The following is an 18,148-nucleotide window of genomic DNA, read 5'->3' on the forward strand; positions in this document are numbered from 1 at the left end:
CATCAGAAAGAGTTGTTGCATTATTGGAGCAGCCAGTTGTCTCAATTGAGAAATCGACTCAGCTGCGCTGGCAGGACAGAGGGAAAGATAAAGACAGAGAGACCTGAAGACACTAAGAGCTCCAACAAACCTCCTCTTTCTACCTGGGAGCCTTTCTACTGTGCTTTCATACTCCCCTTCACATCCTTTTTGTCTCATGTTTGTTTCCACCACATATACTGTGTCATGGAGGAAGCCGTCAAGCACTAAAACTCTCTTTTTAATCCATAGCTAAAGAAAACTTTTGGGTGTGGTGGCCTCTCTTGGGAAACTATTCTAATTTGGCTCGCTCTACCTGTTCGTTGACAGTGGAAACCCTACACCACAGTATCTTTTTGTCCTTAAAACTACTTTGAATTCGTCAAATCCACTTTCTTACATCAGCTAACTTGTCAGTACTCACCCAGCTGTGCATGCAGCCGTCCCGATGGGAAACAGGGCAGATCCTTTTCATCTGACAGTGATTATGAGAAACGGATGAAGGAGGGATGGAGGGAGGGATAGAGGGAGGAGAGGACAGAAGAAGAGTTTTTTGTTATATTGCCAATGCTATCGCTCAGCACTGCAGCCAGATGACGGGGGTTGTCTGGCTGTCTGAGTCAATGTCTGAGTCGTTATCCAAGATAGTGTCACTACCAGGGTGGGACTGAAGCAGAACACCAGGGGCTAGATTCATAAACAATGTGTACGTACAAAAATAGCATGTGCCTTTACCCGCACATAAACTTTTTATAAAACTATTTATAAAGGAGGAACCCCACGCATTCTTCAGAGCAGGAGACCAACACAGTTTTAGCTGAGACAAGTGAGAATAATATGACAAGAAGACAAAATAAAAGCTGAGATACAATATGCAAACAATGTTTTAGGCGTTTCTACATATTTTTATGGTGAACTGTGGGTGTGTAAATGAGGCTCGTGCAAAGATTTATAAAACAGAATCAGCTTTAAATATCTGATGAACAGAATGCACACGTTTCTGCCCCCACATGCAGTTTTAGTCATGAGGCTACACAGATTTTTATGCATCTGGCCCCAGAAGTTGGAGCAGATGATGGGGGACATGATTTGGTTCCGCGCCATCTCCCTTTTGTGAGAAATGGGCACGATAACTGACACAGTGGGGATGAAAGTGACATGTAATTATGTGCTTATCACTAAGCGGATGGTTAGTTTCAACAAAGCCCTAAAGGTAAATCCAGCTCGAAGCACAGGTTATGAACTATGGGGTCATAAAGGTAACATGAACTCTGACTTTCCCCTCTGGTATCATCTACCAACAGGTCCAGCCAGGTCCCCACCAACAGCTGCCAGAATTCAGCCCTCAGTACGGAGGGCCACCAGAGTGGACAGAACAGCTCGCCCACTGGGCGTGTCTAATACCAGGACACACAGGAGGGCCCCCCAGTCCTCCTCAGGTCCCAGGCAGCCTGAGAGAGCATCAGTGGGAACTCCCCCGCTGGAAAGGAGAAGGCATCACACCAAGCCTCAATCGGACCAGAGAAACCGAAACACACCCAAACTAAGTAAGGGGACTCACATTTTACACTCTTAAAAGCTCAATGTGTAGGATTCAGGGGGAAAAATAGGCAGAAATGGAATATATATAAAATTTATAAAATTTTGAAAAGCAAGAGACCTCTGCAGATAACTCAGCTCTTGGAAAAATCCTCTGAACAATGAACACTGGGAATTTTAACCAGGAGACATTTCATCTGATTCCAATTTGCTTTCCTTACTGCTACATGCCACTATACCCTACGAACTGCTCCTTTCACTGCCAAATTTCACTTTAAGTAAAACATGATCCTGAAAAAACTGGCAACCTCCAAGTTACATTTTGCGAATCATGTTTTTTTTTCTTTTAATGTATAAATTTTGATTGTACTATCTTTAGTGTCCATAGTGTAAACCCTGGCCGTGCCTGGTATCCTTTTCTATTCATAGCATCTGAGTCCGTTCATGTGGTGTCACTGCAGGCACAGAAAGCCCTGGGCCGGAGCGCACCCGCCAACAGAGCCGTCGCAACCAAAACAACCACAACAGGTACCTGCAGGATTAAAGAGAAACTTTTTTGCTTTGTAAATATGTTAAAAATAGCTTTTCAATATCCATTTAAGTCAGAATTTTTAATATTTGGTTTTCATGTTAGCCAGTATATAAGAATTCAGTGACAGACCTTTATCTGAATTTAATTATCTTAAAGGCTATTTCAAAAAGACCACTTCATCCAGGATATCAAGTACTCACTGCGGGTTGCCTTGAATTAGTGAAATTAGTGATTTGTTGCATGCCTTTATGGTCAACTAATCCAAAGACGTTATACATGCATTTTCACTGAAACATTACAATATAAAACACTTCAGCCAAGGAGCAGCGCGCCGAGTCGCGTGTCTGTGCATGCATGTGCGTATAAGCTGCCCAGGCACGTTAATCGGCATTGCATGAGATTTTTTGTATTGACATATTTATTTTAAATTCTAATGTTTGAGTGAAAATGCATTTGTTTGGAAAGTCCAGCAGCCAACTGGATTAAGGAGACTTGGATTTTTACTGCAGAAGTTGTGTGAGAGTTCGTAAACAGATACTTCAATATAGTTTGTGTGTTGTTAAACGCAAACTCTGTTTACTTTAATTCAAGAAAAATGTTTTGGATTCTCAGGTTTCAAAGGGTTAATATTGGTTCGGAGCTCGACATGTTTGTCTCTATGCCTTGTGTGTGTTCATGTGTATTGTCTAGAGCCACCAGAGTACGAGGCCAAGGACATCAGTGTCAGGGTCATGTCTCCTCAATCAGTCCTCATCTCCTGGGTTGACCCTCTTGTTGAGATGGGGAAGGTCGACCCCAGGGAAATCAGGTGGGATCCATTAAAGAGTATGTGTGAAATAAAGTGGACTTCAAACAAATATTGAGAAAGAATATTGGGTAAAAGAGATCTCTGACCCTTTCCACTGGAATAAAACATCCTTATTTTCTCTTGACTCAGATCATACACAGTCAGGTACAGGGAGAAGGGTGAGTCAGCGCGCTGGGAGTACAAGGACAGCACCCAGAGGAGGATGATGATAGATACCCTGTCTGCTGATGGCATGTATGAGTTCTCTGTCAGAATCTCTCAGGGAGAAAATCATGGGAAGTGGAGCGTCTCCGTCTTTCAGAGGACCCCTGAATCAGGTATGCACATACAGCCACTGCCTGCTGACAGAATATCATTATGTAGGTCGCAATGCAGCTTTGGAAAAGTGATGACAAGCGAGTCAAGAGAAAAAACTATAGAGAGCCAACACATAATATTTTCTTAGATATGAAAAAAGAAATCATGCTTACAGAAAAGAATCCAGCCTTGTATAACTCTGTCAGTTAGCTCATTTCTACCGATTTCCTCATACCACACTTCATCACATCCACTGCCTATTATTTGATATTGGATTCCAGCTTTGGCTGACGCTCTGTCATGATTGCAGCTTTTATACAATGCCATAGCAGCTCCTGAGCTGCGGTTCATTGAAAAGTCAGCATTTACTGCCTGGCTCACAGCTCTGATATCCATCTGCAGTTCCATACATGATCTCAATGGGAGGTTCCTAAAAATGTATGGCAGCAGTACTTCGCTGAGTTGAAGCCTCCTGGCACAAAATCTCTGTTTTTTCATTCTTTAAGCAGCAATTTCCTCACCCTGTTCCCTCTACGCTGCTTCTGGTTTCTGTCCTGCTGCTCTTCCTCTCACCTCTCACTGCTGTCTTTCCACTCACTTGTTGTCTCCTCACCTGCTAGCACCATCTGGGCCACCAGACAACTTCGAGGTCAAGCCACTACGAGGGAAGGGAACCGCTGTCATTGCAACATGGGATCCACCTGAGGAACCCAATGGGAGGATAAGAGGTCAGGCCAGAAGGAATAAAATAATTCACTTTTGCTAAGAAATCTGTATATTTATTGGGGCTGTCACACAATCCATTTTTAAAATCAAGATTAATTGCCGTATTTCAATAGTTAATTGCAATTAACCCCATTTTTTAATCATGTTTTCAGTTCCATTATTTTCCCCCTTTGGGGTTAATCAGAGAGGAATGTGAAGGCATATCTGCCTCAAGAAACACAAAGCCAAAGTGAGAAAGCACTAAAATGGCAGACAAACCTTTAGCTGCTGGTCAAGCAATTCAAATCCAGCCAACCCACCGTATACTTCCCTGCTAGAACAGCAAACTTTCTGTTGCTTCCCTTACACAGATAAGATCCAGCCCATTCTGACCTCTGGTGCTGAATTTTGCACCAGCTGTATTGCAGCTACTACAGCCGCTACTAAAGGTCCATCTGGAGCTTTGCCCACCCTCCTCTTGGCAACTAGTCTCCTTGTTGTGAGGACTAAGACCATAAAAACAGCAATTAGTTAATTAACCTCTGTATTATGCAGAATACAATGCTACCACAATAAAAGTCAGAAAGACTGGTATTGTGATAGTATTGAATCTAAATTGTGCATATAGTCCCAGCCATAACTGTAGAACAAGGTAAAAGATTTCTTGCATGTACTTTTGAAGTCATGATCTTTTGATGATGATGAATTTTGCTTAAACAGCAACAGTTGTCCATGCTCTACCTCCTCACAGAGTACATCCTGTCTTATGCTCCTGCTATGAAGCCATTCGGAATGAAAAGTGTGACATACCGTAGCAGCCAAACTTCAGCTACTGTAGATGGCCTCACACCTGGAGATCGGTACATCTTTAAGATTAGAGCGACCAACAGGAGGGGACAGGGACCACAGAGCAAGGCCTTCAGTGTTGTCATGCCAGGATGTAAGCACATTTGACTGTTAACAGTATGTGTGTGCATGTATGCTTCATGTTTTGATGAATCCTAAATTCATGACATTTTTTTCTCTACTGCCAGCCAGCAGTGCTGCCTCGTCGATTTCAAAAACCACAGACAGCCGCAGGACTATCCACACTCCTTCCAAACAAGATACCGACCATGAAGAATCTGACCTCCAGTCAACAGAGGTGACAGAAGAACCAACCACACCGCCACGCCCTGCTGTACCTGCGAACAGGCGTGTGCGCCCACTTTCCCAGTCACGCTCCTATCACAGCATCTTCTCCTCTGTAAGGGGCTCAGTCAGGAACACAGCGAACAGAGGGTCGTCCAGAGGAAGAGCTCAAGATAGAGAAGAAGAGGAGGTGGAAGAGAAAATACCCACAACGCCACCTCCAGTAGAAGAGACAACAACCATGGAGGTTGTGATGGAGACAAAAGAACCAGACAATGACGTTTCCCCTGAATTTGAGGATGAAGTTGAATACATTCAAGAGCTTCTGACTACTACCACCCCCAGCCTCAAAGTGTTGACGCCCTCCCCAACTAAACCTCGTCCAAATCAAATGCCCAGAAGGCCCATTAAGATCAGGGTTCACCAAAAACCATCCAAGGCTGATTCATCTTTATCCACCTCTTCGTCATCTTCTGCTTCATCCTCCTCTTCTTCTGATTCCTCCTCATCATCATCTTCTTCTTCTTCATCCTCATCATCTTCACCTTCTACCACCTCATTATCCTCCTCTTCACCTATCCAAGAGTCAGCAGCCAGTAGAAAGGACTATGCTGCCTCGACATACCCAGAGAACAAGGAAACCTACAATAAGCCCGTCGTGACACATACAAAAACCTCCCCTACAATCGTAAAAGAGACCAACTCCCAGCAGACAGATGCTACATCTACTGGTAGAGGCTCGTCTACAGCGGGTCGCACCAATGGTTCTGGGTTGGGCTCTAGATATGGTTACAGTCGCAGACATCCTGGAATTTTGTTTAGAGGGAACTCAACTCGAATGCTGAATGGTTACAAACCTGCCATCACCTCACAGTCGAATTTACCGAGCAGAACTCCGAACCAAGCTACTTCAAACACACATAGTTCAGCAACATCACAGTCCACTTTACCAGAAAGGACTCAAACCCAGGGAACATCGCATACCTTAAATTCAGAAACGTCCAGGTCCCCTTTAGGAAGTGGAACTCACAGCCAGGCAGGATCAGATGCAAATAATTTTGATAAATCACAGTCTAGGTCTGAAGGCTCTCCAACTTCACACAACACACAGAGTTCACACACATCACCTGAACAAGACACAACACACAGAGAGGGAAATAATGACAATAATTACAGAAACACAGGCGCAGAAGTAACCAAAGTTGAAGAGCCTACTTTAAGTTCCAAACCTCAACCCACAGAAGAGAGAGAAGGAAGGGAGGAGAGCGAAAATGAAAAACGTACGGCTCCTCGTACCAGACTTAGCCCCTCATTTGCTGAAAGGTTCCCGTGGCTAGCTAACCGTTACCCAGGCAGGTTCGGATCAGGGACAAGAACTTCATCTTCCAGGCAGGATGGTAGGACCCCCCTGACCAGGACATCGTCCTCCATTGGGGCTGGCAGACCCGTCTTGAGTCGGACTCCCACCAGGGTCTCAGGGGCCACGGGAGCTGCAGGAGTTTCCACAATACAGGAGACCAGTGAGGATCTGGGGACTCCTGACTCACTAAAGAATGTGGTAGGCACAGGTTCAGTTAAGCCTTTGACCAAAGACAATACAGCATCCAGTGACACTAGAAACCCAACTACCTCATCATCTTCCTCCTCTTCAAACTCTGATTCCCATCATCCCTCAGGTGGACACAGAGACTCAAGTGAAACTGTCCATAGAGGAAGCTCTAATGACAATAGTAACGATCGTAATAAGGATTATCTCAGTGAAAGGAATAGAGAAATAAGTGGAAAACATGATAAAGATGAAGACCCCACAGCAGCCCAAAAGAATCCTACTTCAGCTGAGCCTCACAGAAACGTAGAGGACAATGAAAGTTTGGATACAGGGGTAACTTATTCCAGGGCAAGACCTGTCTCACCATCCGGAGGCAGTCCACCTTATCGTCGTCCAGGTGTGGGTTCAAACGGGAGGGTACGCTCACCTCTGCTGGCTAACAGGCAGTTTGGTGGATCTAGGCTTCCCATTAGACCGCAGCCAGCACAGAACTCAAGGCTGGGTTCTTCAACGTCTGATGCCTCCTCAACATCAACTGACTCTTCTTCTTCCTCCAATCTGCCCCAGCCAGTTTTGACCTCAGATCGTGACATTGGCAGTGGCACTACTGTGACAAAGACAGGGGGATTGATTGAAGGCAGCTCCCAGTCCACATCATCATCCTCAGCATCAAGAGACAACTTAAGGGGCCAGGGAGGTCGATCTCGCTATCCCATCGTCAGAGGGAAACCAACCAATGGAGGACAATTAAAACCAGGAAATGGAAATGGTAAAGTCCATGGGTAAAGTGCATGAGATTAAACGTTGCTGCCACTGCCACGAATTGAATTATTCAAAAGGTGCAAGGAATTGTTTGAGCTAAAAGATAAGCAATACATACTATGTAGGCTACTACAATTCACTGAAGTAAAATGGTTCTGCTTGAATTGCTTAATCATTAGGTAAAAATGGACGACCCAACCTGACAGCAACAAGTGATAAAGAGTCCTCCCCCTCTCATGGAATCAGCAAGGCCGTTGGTCAGAGGTTTATCACTGGACCTGATGGGACCAAATGGGTAACTATGTGTAATAAATTAATTGTAACCATTGTTGTAATCTTACATTGTGATGAATATTATTTGCATGCACTGCCCTTGGTGCAACTACAAGAGCTGGTTAAAAATGGCCAAAGTTTCCCTTTAAGTGCAGCTAGATAAATAAAATAGACCTTCCAGTTTAATACTATGGCATTAGCAGATTAAACAGAATGTTTCACATCAGCCCCAGCCTGTCTCAACAGAGCTCCTCTGTCAGTCGTCATACCAAATCCCATATAAAATAAGCAAGGCCGAAGTCAGACAGGTTGGCTGGATATATGTCTGAACAGGAGGGGGATCAGACACATTTGCCAGAGCAAATAAAACATAAGCTTCTGAGGCTACTGTGATGTATCATGCTTAATTTATAGTTCTATATTTGTGGAAATACACTTTTTCATTTTATTGCTGATGGTTGGAGGAGAAAACACAGACCACTGTCACATCTGTGTGGTATATATGAAGTTACAGATATGATATGGTAATCTTAGCTTAGCATAAAGACAGGAATTGCAGAAACAGTCTGGCTTTGCCCACAGGTAGTTTCTGCTGGTAGATTGGTAACCTCATGTTGAAGACAAGACCCTAGGAATTAACTGTGTCTGTCCAAGAAATAGTCCATAACTCCAAATGACACCCACAACGTATTGTTTTAACGCTTTGCTTGTTTACACGGATAAGACAAACAAGATACCATTGTGAGCCTTGGAGGTGCTGGTAGATGGTGTTTGTTAGCTTTGGATGGAGGCATGCTAGCTGTTTGCCAATTTCCAGTCGTGGTGCTAAACTAGGCTAACAGGCTGCTGTCTTTACATACATATTTGCGGAACAGAGGTTGTATCAGTCTTCTTATCTAACCCACAACATACCCAAATGTTGAATTAATGACTTTGAAGAGCCACTGCTAAATTGTTCCCATTCTAACTGTTGACTTACTGTAAGAAATAGTGCTGAATGCGAGTACGATGAGGCAGCAGTTCAAATTTAATCTATATAGATAGCTGTGAAGATTTCGTGAATCTTTTTATCTCTCCAGGTGGTAGACTTGGAGCAGGGAGTTCTTATGAACCAGGAGGGACAAATTCTCCAGGACTCCCAGGGTAAACCCAAGAGGGTGGTGCTTGGAGAGGATGGACGCACAATTTTTGGTGACATGCTTCAGTCAATTTTGCGGGACATTTAAGCTTGATCACATATATGAAACAATGCTTTTTTAAATTCTCATTACTAGCTTATTGTTCAAGACAAAGTCCTAACTATTCTGTTTCCCCTCCTTGTTGCTCCACCCCACCGACCACCAGACCACATGGGCAGCCCTCTTGTAAACCACGAGGGCATGGCTTTGTTTGGACATGGCCGAGACAGCCGGCCTGTGGTCAACCCCAAAGACAAGGTCCTCATGGTTGGAGGGAAACCTCTACGTGGCCTGGACCTTCCTCACCACAGGACCACCACCACCACCACCACCACCACCACTACCACCACCACCACAGCTCCTACCACCACACCTGAACTCACAACCACTGAGTGGTTCATAGAGGAGTCTACCACTGAACCACCGTTCCCAACCTGCCCACCTGGAACCTACTCCAAAACGGATGAATTTGGGTATCCGTTGCTGGATCCAGAGGGAATACTGGACTGTTATCCAGAAGGTGAGACTTGCACTGCAGAGAGTGTTTTTAAAGACTGATATAAATAGAGATTTATGCTATAGGAATAAAACAAAATACTGCAGTACCCCAACTTGCAACATTGCTTTGTAAATAATAGCTTTTCCATACAACTGAAGTCAAGTAAAGCATTTCGAGCCAGAATAGTGAACATTTATGAGTATGACTTCACTATAGCTCTCAGCCATATTGTTTGTCATATCCATCTAGGCCAAGGCCATGAGTGTTTCCTGTCTATATCCACAGAGTCCTTTAACTGTTCAACTGTGTGTGTCTTAATTGTGTGATCCGGTTAGTCAGTATGTGTGTAGATGTGTGTGTTTATGAGTGACCACAAGAACCACATGGATGTCCCCACATCTGGGGTCTGGTTGTGGCCAAAGTAAGAATGGTTTAAACAAACCATGAGCTATCAGTGTAGTTTCTGAGATATTGTTCTCCATATGACAACAGATGAAGCCCCACAAAAAGCTCAATGTACCGCAAAAAAATATCATTTAAATGGCCAAACTGTCTTGTTATGATGACATACTGTATTCAAAAGTAAACTTTCCCACTATAACAAAATAGGCTATTATGTCAATGATTTTTTTCCCCCACTGTGGCAGTTCTGTACCATACAGTGCGCATTATTTTGCTTCAGGAGCACATATAATCTCAAACACACCCAGCAAACTGAGACAGCTGGAAAGATGTTTCCTTGTAAAGTCTAAAATAGAAAAAGTGGGGCCAGAAGGAATTTTATGACACTTTTACACTTTGTCGTCACACACTTAAAGGGACAGTTCCCCCTCAATCAAAAATACATATTTGTCCTCTTACCTGTAGTGTTATTTACCAGTCTGGATTGTTTTGGTGTTAGCTGTCAGAGTGTCGGAGATATCTGCCGTAGATATGTCTGCCTTCTTTCAAATATAATTGAACTAAATGGCACTCAGCTTGTGGTGCCCCATTATATTGGAGAGAAGGCAGACATCTCTATGGCCGATATCTGCAAAACACTGCAACTCACACCAAAAAAATCTAGATTGATGAGTAGCACTAGAGGGAAGAGGAAAATTATGTACTTTTGATTTTAGGGTGAACAGTCCCTTCTAGCTGACTGAGACTAGCAAGGGTTATATTAGTGTCAAATATATATTCAAGCGGGTTTGTCTATATGTGGGTGTTCATGTCTGTGTGTGTTAGTGTGTGTGCCAGCTCAGACATGTGAACATGGTGATGTGGGATTGATGCTACAGCTTGTTCTGCTTCTCTGACAGAGGAGTCCTCAGGAATGGAAATGGACCTCATGATTACAGGGAACATGGTGCCTGATGCTTTAGCTCTTAAGAAAGGTATCGGCTGAGTTTGGCTTTCGGGGCCGACCAACCGCCACTGGGCTGGGACGGACTAATCTGCACTGTATGCTCATTGTGTGTTGACTGTTTGTTATTGTCTGTTTATCTGTCAGTGGATCTGTTTGCAAGCTCTTCCTGTCTCTTCCTCTTCTCCTTGCCTGTGGTCTTCACTTTGTTTCTCTTCTTGTACGTTTGTTTGGCTTGGTCTTGGTTCACGGCATGGGTTTTGGATATTTTCCATTACAGGCTGTTTTTAATCACTTTTATTCCAAAAAAACAGACCATGTGAACTGCATTACTAAGCTCAAGAGAATGCCCTGGCTTATGATATTTGCTGTTCTTGATGTTGCTTTGTAATGTAATAGATGAAGCTCGGCTTCAGCCAAAGACTAACCGAATGGAAAACTGAAGAGTTTGGTTGACGTGAGCCTTTGTACTAATTTCACTACAGGTGTTTAGTCTCTCAAGGTTGCACGTGAGCAGCATTTTCTTTCTTTTAGGGGTTTTGCTACAAAGGACACATGGAGCATTACAGTTTTCTTAGCCTTTCTCTGCCATGGCTCAAAGCTGGTTGCATGTGTGTGGACCATGATGTAATGCCAAGGCTCACTGATGCAGCACAGGGAAAAAACACAGCAATGAAAGCAGAGGGAACTAATTGGATTTCACCCACTGAATCCCCTGACATTTGTCAGCCATGGAGACTTGTGAAATGGTCGTTGTCTTCAACCCCCCCACACACACATACACAGACGGAAAATATGTGTAGCAAAACATTACATAAGAATACAGCTTTGGGTGTTCGGGGAAAATGGGGTTATTTGGAAGTGAGCTCACACATCTGCCCACAATTAATTAAATCGATTTGACACGTATTCCAAAGATTGCGGTACCAATTACAGAGGATTAATGAAACACAGGAGCATGTTATTGAGTTAGGATGTAAATAATATAAATCTGTGTAAATCAAAAGCTCACTGACATATGTGTTGTTGCCAGATGACTTTTTTGTCCAGACCACTCGGCCACCCACATCCACCACAACCACAACCACAACCACCACAGAGATCCCGACTCCGGAGCCAGAGTCTAGACCCTTCCACCACAGCCCGTTGTCTGAGTTTGACCTCAGTGGGAAGAAGAGATTCACAGGTAAAGAAATAAGTGTGTGTTTATGCATAAATGCATGCTCATGGATATTTAATATTGCAGAAATGCTTTCCTCTTTTCATCTGTTTGGTGCACAACTTAAACGTTATTTTAGATATTTTTCAACCTGGAACCTTTTTTTTTTTTTTTTTTTTTTTTAGATGTTTTTGCGTCTATGTGACTAACTGAGTCAACAGTTTTTGACAATGGTCAAGTATTGAAGGAGAAACAGGCTGCAATGTGACCATACAGGGCATGTTCAGACCATCAGTTTATGTCCACTAAAACTGCTTGTTTTTGCCACTGCAGGCTCAGATTATTATTCTGGGGGCTCATTTATGATCAACATTACAGAGGGCCTCCTGTCTGTACTCGTATATATCATCCATATCTGTACATGTTTTCTAAGACCTTACATATATGGACAAAACAGGGCAATGCCAATAGAGATTGTGGTGGCAGTGTAGCGTAATTCAAGCAAGTCTGACTGCAGGAGACGACGAGGAAATTAATATATGGCAGAACATAACATATCAGTATCATATAGTAATATATCGTGAAATTAGTGAAAAGAATTCTCTGCACAGACCTCCACCATCTACAGTACTGCCTCTGTTACAAGAAACATTACTACAACCTCCTCCACCGCCACCTCGTTGGTTGCGTGAAACTTTCAACTCTGCCCTCTTGTGCCATCTATAGGCTATATTTAGGCCAATAAAACTCACCAAAATTGTCTTGGTTAGTCTTTTCACTGTTCCAACATTTACCAAATCTTATCTGGTTGAAATAAACCCTTTATTCACCAAGCTAGATGTGAAAATATGACGGCTCTATACAAACTAAACTTACTGTTTATTTAAACGGAGTCTGGGTTTGGTGATGGCGAATCCTGGTTGAACAAAAAGCTTCTTATTCTTTAACAAAAAGAATCTCTGTCGGGATCCTTTCCATAATGTTGTCAGACACATAGAATAATATTCTGAGCTTGTCAGAAAAGCAAAAAACGATCACTTTTAGCAGAAGTGAAATGATGGTGTGAACTTGTTCCGAGTAGTTACATTGCAGCCTGTTTCTTGCTCTCATGTAATACTGGACCAATTTCAAAAATTGTTGTTCCCATTATTCACTTGGACACAAAACATAAAAAATATGGTCCAGGTTAAAAATACTGGGCTCACCCTTTAACATAATCTTTTCCAGAGTTGCCTTAGGGTTATTCTGCAGCTCTGAACTGAGATTTCAGGTTTAATATCACATTCCTATTATGCATGATCTCTTTTCAAAAGAAACTTTAACCCCCTCAGACAGATTAGATTTTTCTGTTTGTGCCTCTTCCAAAATAAAGCTTTGAGTTTGCTGTACATCTTTAAACTCAGATTTTAAGTTTAATCGCACATTCTCATTAGTCATGATGGATTGCTTTTTAAAAGGAAGTTATCCCCTCAGATAGACAATAAGTTACACTTTGAACTGAATATAAAAAGATCCTCTTACAGGAAGCAGGAGAATATTGTATATTTACATATTTGTTTCATTGAGTTTAGTTGACTGTAAATGTCAGAGAAAGACACATATTATTTTTACCTGACAGCACAATAAATAGCATAAGTCTCCTGCTTAGTCAAAAAACATGACTGTCCGTTCATGTTTGGGGTCTGTGTGTTACATGTTTTTTGTCCCGGTTCGTGAGTGTGTGAATGATGACTAGCTGTGCTGTAAATAACGATAGGCTGAAGGGAGTTCTGTTTTGTTTTGTCAGGGAGTTATAAATTTGGGCCTCTATCTGGGCTTTCTCAGCAATACCTCATAAATATATGACCATCTCAGACTTACAGTAACCATCAGCCAAAAATAGGAAAGATTAATTTTCATTACTGTGTGACTTATTATATCCTCATTTATATCATAATGTAGCTTATTTCAGCTACAGTAAAGCATTAAACTGCCAATTTGTGGAAATATGTGTATCTCTAATGGTTAATTCAAACTGGTTCCATTCATCTGTAATTGGATCATAATAGCAGAGTTCATTGAGGACACGCTATTCGGGGTCTCGCCCCCCTGCTTTCTTTTTATTGTTCCTATGTGCTGACTTTGGCCTCTCATACCATATCACCTCATCGGGTTGCACAAACAGACCGCAATATTCTCTTGACAGGAATAAAAACAGCATCTACTTGACTTCAACCTTCTAAAACGACATCATGTCAGAAGTCTTTTCAATAATGCTATGTTTAATGACTGTAATTTTGGTCATGTTTCAGCTGCTAAAATATCTATTGCAACGTTACAGCAAGACTTTAATAGTACAACCATTTATAGATAAATACAAGGAAGTACTTTTAGTTAAAATAGTTGGAACAAGTCATTCTATGCTCTAAGAGGAAAGTAAGAGATAATCTATTAAGAGTAGTTTGGTTGTCAAAATATAATACTATACTATGGCAAATTACACAAAATCAAGCAAATAAATGTCAAAATAAAGGCAGGCACTGAGCATTTCTGCAAACAATGAATGTTTCTTTACATTTCAACATTGCTGTTGTTACAGAAACTACTTGTTTTTGGTTAGAAAAGATCATGCTTTGGCTTAAAACACTCATTTTACAAAATTTAAAATAAATCTCAGCTGGAAATGCAGCTGATGTCATGCTAAAAAATGCCTGCTTTAGGTGCCACAATCATGGCTGCAAATGCCACTTGCTCACATAAACAGTATTCTGCAGACTGGCAGCTGTCTCACCTAGTCTTCACACCATTCACATACCCTCCACAATCCCATAAAAAACTCAGCTCATAAACATATTATCAGAACTTCTTTAGAAACATCACTACAATATGTATGAAACATGCAGATGTAACATATCTGTGGTTTGCAGAAGAATTCAGTGCCAACATTTGGTGTGAAAGAGCCCAGAATGCCATAACTTTCACTGCGAGCCTGTTCCTCGTTTAATGATATGAAAAAAGTCCATGAGTAATGGTTTCACTATCAGTCATTGACAGATTAAATGCAACCTGTCATTGTTACTGTCATATTGGTCGTTGTGAGAGACTCTTTAAAAGTAAAGATTAATGGCTGAGTCTTTATCAGTGCAGTGTCAGCACTATCAGTGTCTGCTCCAGAAGCAACAGCGGGACATTAACGTGTCTAACTCTGGACACCATCTATCTTTGTAAACAATGACTGTCTTGTGATCACACACCTCAAATACATGTGCAGCCATCTGAAAGCTATTTCTCCCCCTGAGATAAAAACAGGCAGGAGCAGAAGAGCAGTGGAAATCATAAAAGTTTGGGATGCTGACTGCAGCAAAGAGACTTCCTCTCTCCCATTTATTAGTTTAATATATTCTAGGTCCACTTCAGCAGCCTGCCAGTCCACTGACATGCTTTGCATGAACTGCCTGACAGAGACTTCCCCTTGGTCTCTTCATCTGTCCAGGCCTAGTTAAATGAATCTAGCCCGAGGAAAGACGTGGGACAGAGAGTATTAACTAATAATTCTTAGCAGTAGCGTGAATCTGCCTGACAGTAAGATCCAGATGGATGGAGTTTGCCACATTGGTCTAAAAAAATGACTACCAGGATATTTGGATGATTCAAATGCTAATTTATGCCTTACTAGACTGATACTAGAGTCGACATTATGTGAACTGTCCTGATACTGTTTCCCAGTGTCATCTGATCCACGTCTGGCTCACACACGGCAGTTTTCGTCAGTGTTTTTGGATTTGGCTTTTCAACAAGCAGAAGAAGACAGACAGAAGAACACATGAACAGAGCAAAACATCTGGATCCTCTATGTGTTCATGAGCCTGCACTGATCCTGGACATGTGGATACAGAAACGCAGCCTTACAAGCACCCTGTGTATAGACAGACACATAAATCTGCTCACCTTGACGACAGATCATGTATCTCTGTGTTTGAGTGCGTAATACGTAAGCCATATGACTGCATATACACAAACAGTAGGAGGTTGTGACAGCCTAAGCCATACAGCCTTGCAGACTGTGTATTTATTGTGTAGATTCTGACACGTGTTAGACTCTTGGCCTGCGCAGTCGGCCAATCATCTGGGGAGGTGGGAGCAACTCCAGGCTCCAGTGGTTCCCTCCAGATCCCAGTCAGACTAGGAATTGTGGGATATCTGAAGTATTCACAGCTGTAGGTCCAGCTGGCATTTCTAAAAACTTGTTAAAAACAACCAAAAAGAGACAAAAAGGGGGGAAGAGGAAACAAAGAAACAACAGGGGCACATTCATGTGAGCCACCACGCCTCTGTTTCCATCTTAAAATAACTATGAACACATCACAAATTATTTAAAAATGACTGAAAAAGTCTAACAAAAATGAAATTAAATAACCTGGAAGAGGTTTCAAATTCCGTGTTACATACCAAAGTTTGTGCAATTAGAATCAATTTACACTACATATTTGTGTTCATTATAAATTGTCCTTTAATTGTAATTGAAGTAACTTCTCCTTTCAATCATTTTCTACTGTCTTCAGCTCCCTATGTGAACTACATCCAGAAGGACCCCGCTGCTCCTTGCTCCTTGACGGAGGCTCTGGAGTATCTTCAGGTCGATGTCCTCGAAAACTTGTTGGAGAAGGACAGTCTGGCAGTCAATCAGAGACAGCCTCCCAAAAACAAGCCTCATAACCTCACTGTAGTCGCCATGGAGGGCTGCCATTCGTTTATTATTCTGGACTGGGGCCGCCCGCTAAAGGATGATATGGTGTCAGGTAAGAAATGTTTTTCTAGACCTTGAAGAAATACTTCACATACAAAATGATCATTTGTACATCCGTTATTAACCCTGAGTTACAGTGAATTTTTAAAGAAAACTATTTTTCTCACATGCCTCCACATTAAAAAAAATATCCAAAGACAGAAATGTTTGATGTGTTTGAGTAAAAGGCAACTGCATTCATCAACAGCATTTGTTTACAAAAACAAATTGTGCAGTATAATCAGTCACAGTTATCCAGTTGTATGCTTCAGTATGTCCCAAACACATGCATTTTAACAATAACATTACAAATAAAAACACTTATACATATAAGTAGCATATGGGCAAATGCATGCATTTGAACTCTGTTGGTGCTTTCCATTGAGCAGAGTTCAAACGCATACGCTTCCCTAGGTACAGTACCCGCCTGTGCGTGACACTCTGCTATTGTTAAATACAGTTGCCTATGATTTCAATTCATCAGTTCTTTGTTCACTGGAGGCATGCAAGAAAAACAAAGTTTTCTTCACAAATTCAAAGCAACATGGGTTGAGGCATTGATATACCAGTCTCACTCTCTGGGTACACACTGTGGCTGTAATCCTGCCACTGATCAGCTTTCTTGGTTGTCATTCTCCCTCACTTGCGCTTGTGTCTGGTTGGCAAGAGCTAACTTACCATGAGCACTAAGACCCGACACTGAGCCGTAAAATGTTCCAAACAAACTGACACAATACCAAAACAGCTTGACTCTATCGTAAACCTGTTAATAATCGCTAGGTAACGTTAGCCATATGATGCCTACAGTTAGCCCTGTCACTGTGTTGTGTCCACCCCGGCACTATTTTGAAAGGGCACCATAATTGCATCTTGTGCTTTGCGCTGCCTAGTATGATTGTGACTGGTTTAGAGAAACAAAAACAAGCCAGAGTTGGGTTGTTGGTTTTTTTGTTGTTTTTTTTTCACTTTATCAGAATAGTAATAGCTTACTGTTATTCAGGGTTGTTCTCAAGTGCTGACACAGCACTATGGAGATAGGTCTAGCTATGCCAGACTATTGAGATGCAACTGCTTGTTAAAATAAAATCACACCCTCAGTGTTTAATTTATCGTGTATTTATTTGTTCAAAACTGTATGATTAAGTTTTATTTCTCTGCTGTGACAATACCCCCCGACATTAGTGCTCTCCAAGAGGTGTGAATTCTTGCTTTAAACTCTCAATAGTCAAGATCTAGCACACATCTAAATGAAATGTACAGGAAAACAGCTAAATAAAATGCAAATTGCTGTGTTTCTATTCACTACTTTTACTCAAATATTAGGAGGTGATTCATGGAGACTGATAGTTGGTGAGGCTAATTCTCAAGTGGCGTACCATAAACCACTGCAGAAAAAGATGCTTCAGATTATAAAGAATGTAATGTTTGACATTTATGTTTGTTTCATGTATAAATCGGAAGAACGTTACAGTCCACATATATCTGATTTTTCTGTCTCTGTTTCATCAGCCTTTCATCTGTTGTGGTTTAAGTTTAACATGTTACCAAAATCCCTCCTGACTCAGACTTTAGGAACTTGTTCCATCAG

The 18,148-nt window shown here is 41.9% G+C and overlaps 1 protein-coding gene and 1 long non-coding RNA gene across 5 annotated transcripts in view; one reads left to right on the forward strand and one right to left on the reverse strand.

The window, feature by feature from the left end:
* The window catches only part of fndc1 (fibronectin type III domain containing 1), a 50,819-nt gene that overhangs the window by 20,110 nt on the left and 12,561 nt on the right, over positions 1-18,148 (forward strand). For 2 of the 3 annotated variants that reach the window (XM_042504016.2, XM_088089379.1), the window contains exons 4-16: positions 1,323-1,565; positions 1,987-2,085; positions 2,780-2,897; positions 3,027-3,214; positions 3,815-3,922; positions 4,651-4,839; positions 4,934-7,348; positions 7,521-7,636; positions 8,694-8,805; positions 8,959-9,312; positions 10,593-10,667; positions 11,670-11,822; positions 16,337-16,573. In XM_042504016.2, the coding sequence (XP_042359950.2) occupies positions 1,323-1,565; positions 1,987-2,085; positions 2,780-2,897; positions 3,027-3,214; positions 3,815-3,922; positions 4,651-4,839; positions 4,934-7,348; positions 7,521-7,636; positions 8,694-8,805; positions 8,959-9,312; positions 10,593-10,667; positions 11,670-11,822; positions 16,337-16,573 (4,407 nt within the window). The remainder of the gene's footprint in view (positions 1-1,322; positions 1,566-1,986; positions 2,086-2,779; positions 2,898-3,026; positions 3,215-3,814; positions 3,923-4,650; positions 4,840-4,933; positions 7,349-7,520; positions 7,637-8,693; positions 8,806-8,958; positions 9,313-10,592; positions 10,668-11,669; positions 11,823-16,336; positions 16,574-18,148) is intronic. The other variant, XM_042504017.2, reaches the window with a different exon arrangement.
* The window catches only part of LOC148186859 (uncharacterized), a 75,688-nt gene that overhangs the window by 18,749 nt on the left and 38,791 nt on the right, over positions 1-18,148 (reverse strand). The window contains exon 3 of one of the 2 annotated variants that reach the window (XR_015779119.1): positions 443-493. The exons of the other annotated variant lie outside the window; for it this stretch is intronic. This is a non-coding gene — a long non-coding RNA (uncharacterized LOC148186859). The remainder of the gene's footprint in view (positions 1-442; positions 494-18,148) is intronic. 2 annotated transcript variants of the gene reach the window in all.

This window comes from Plectropomus leopardus, chromosome 16 (assembly GCF_026936395.1).
Source record: "Plectropomus leopardus strain MGB_pleo_1.0 chromosome 16, ASM2693639v1, whole genome shotgun sequence".
NCBI lineage: Eukaryota > Metazoa > Chordata > Actinopteri > Perciformes > Serranidae > Plectropomus > Plectropomus leopardus.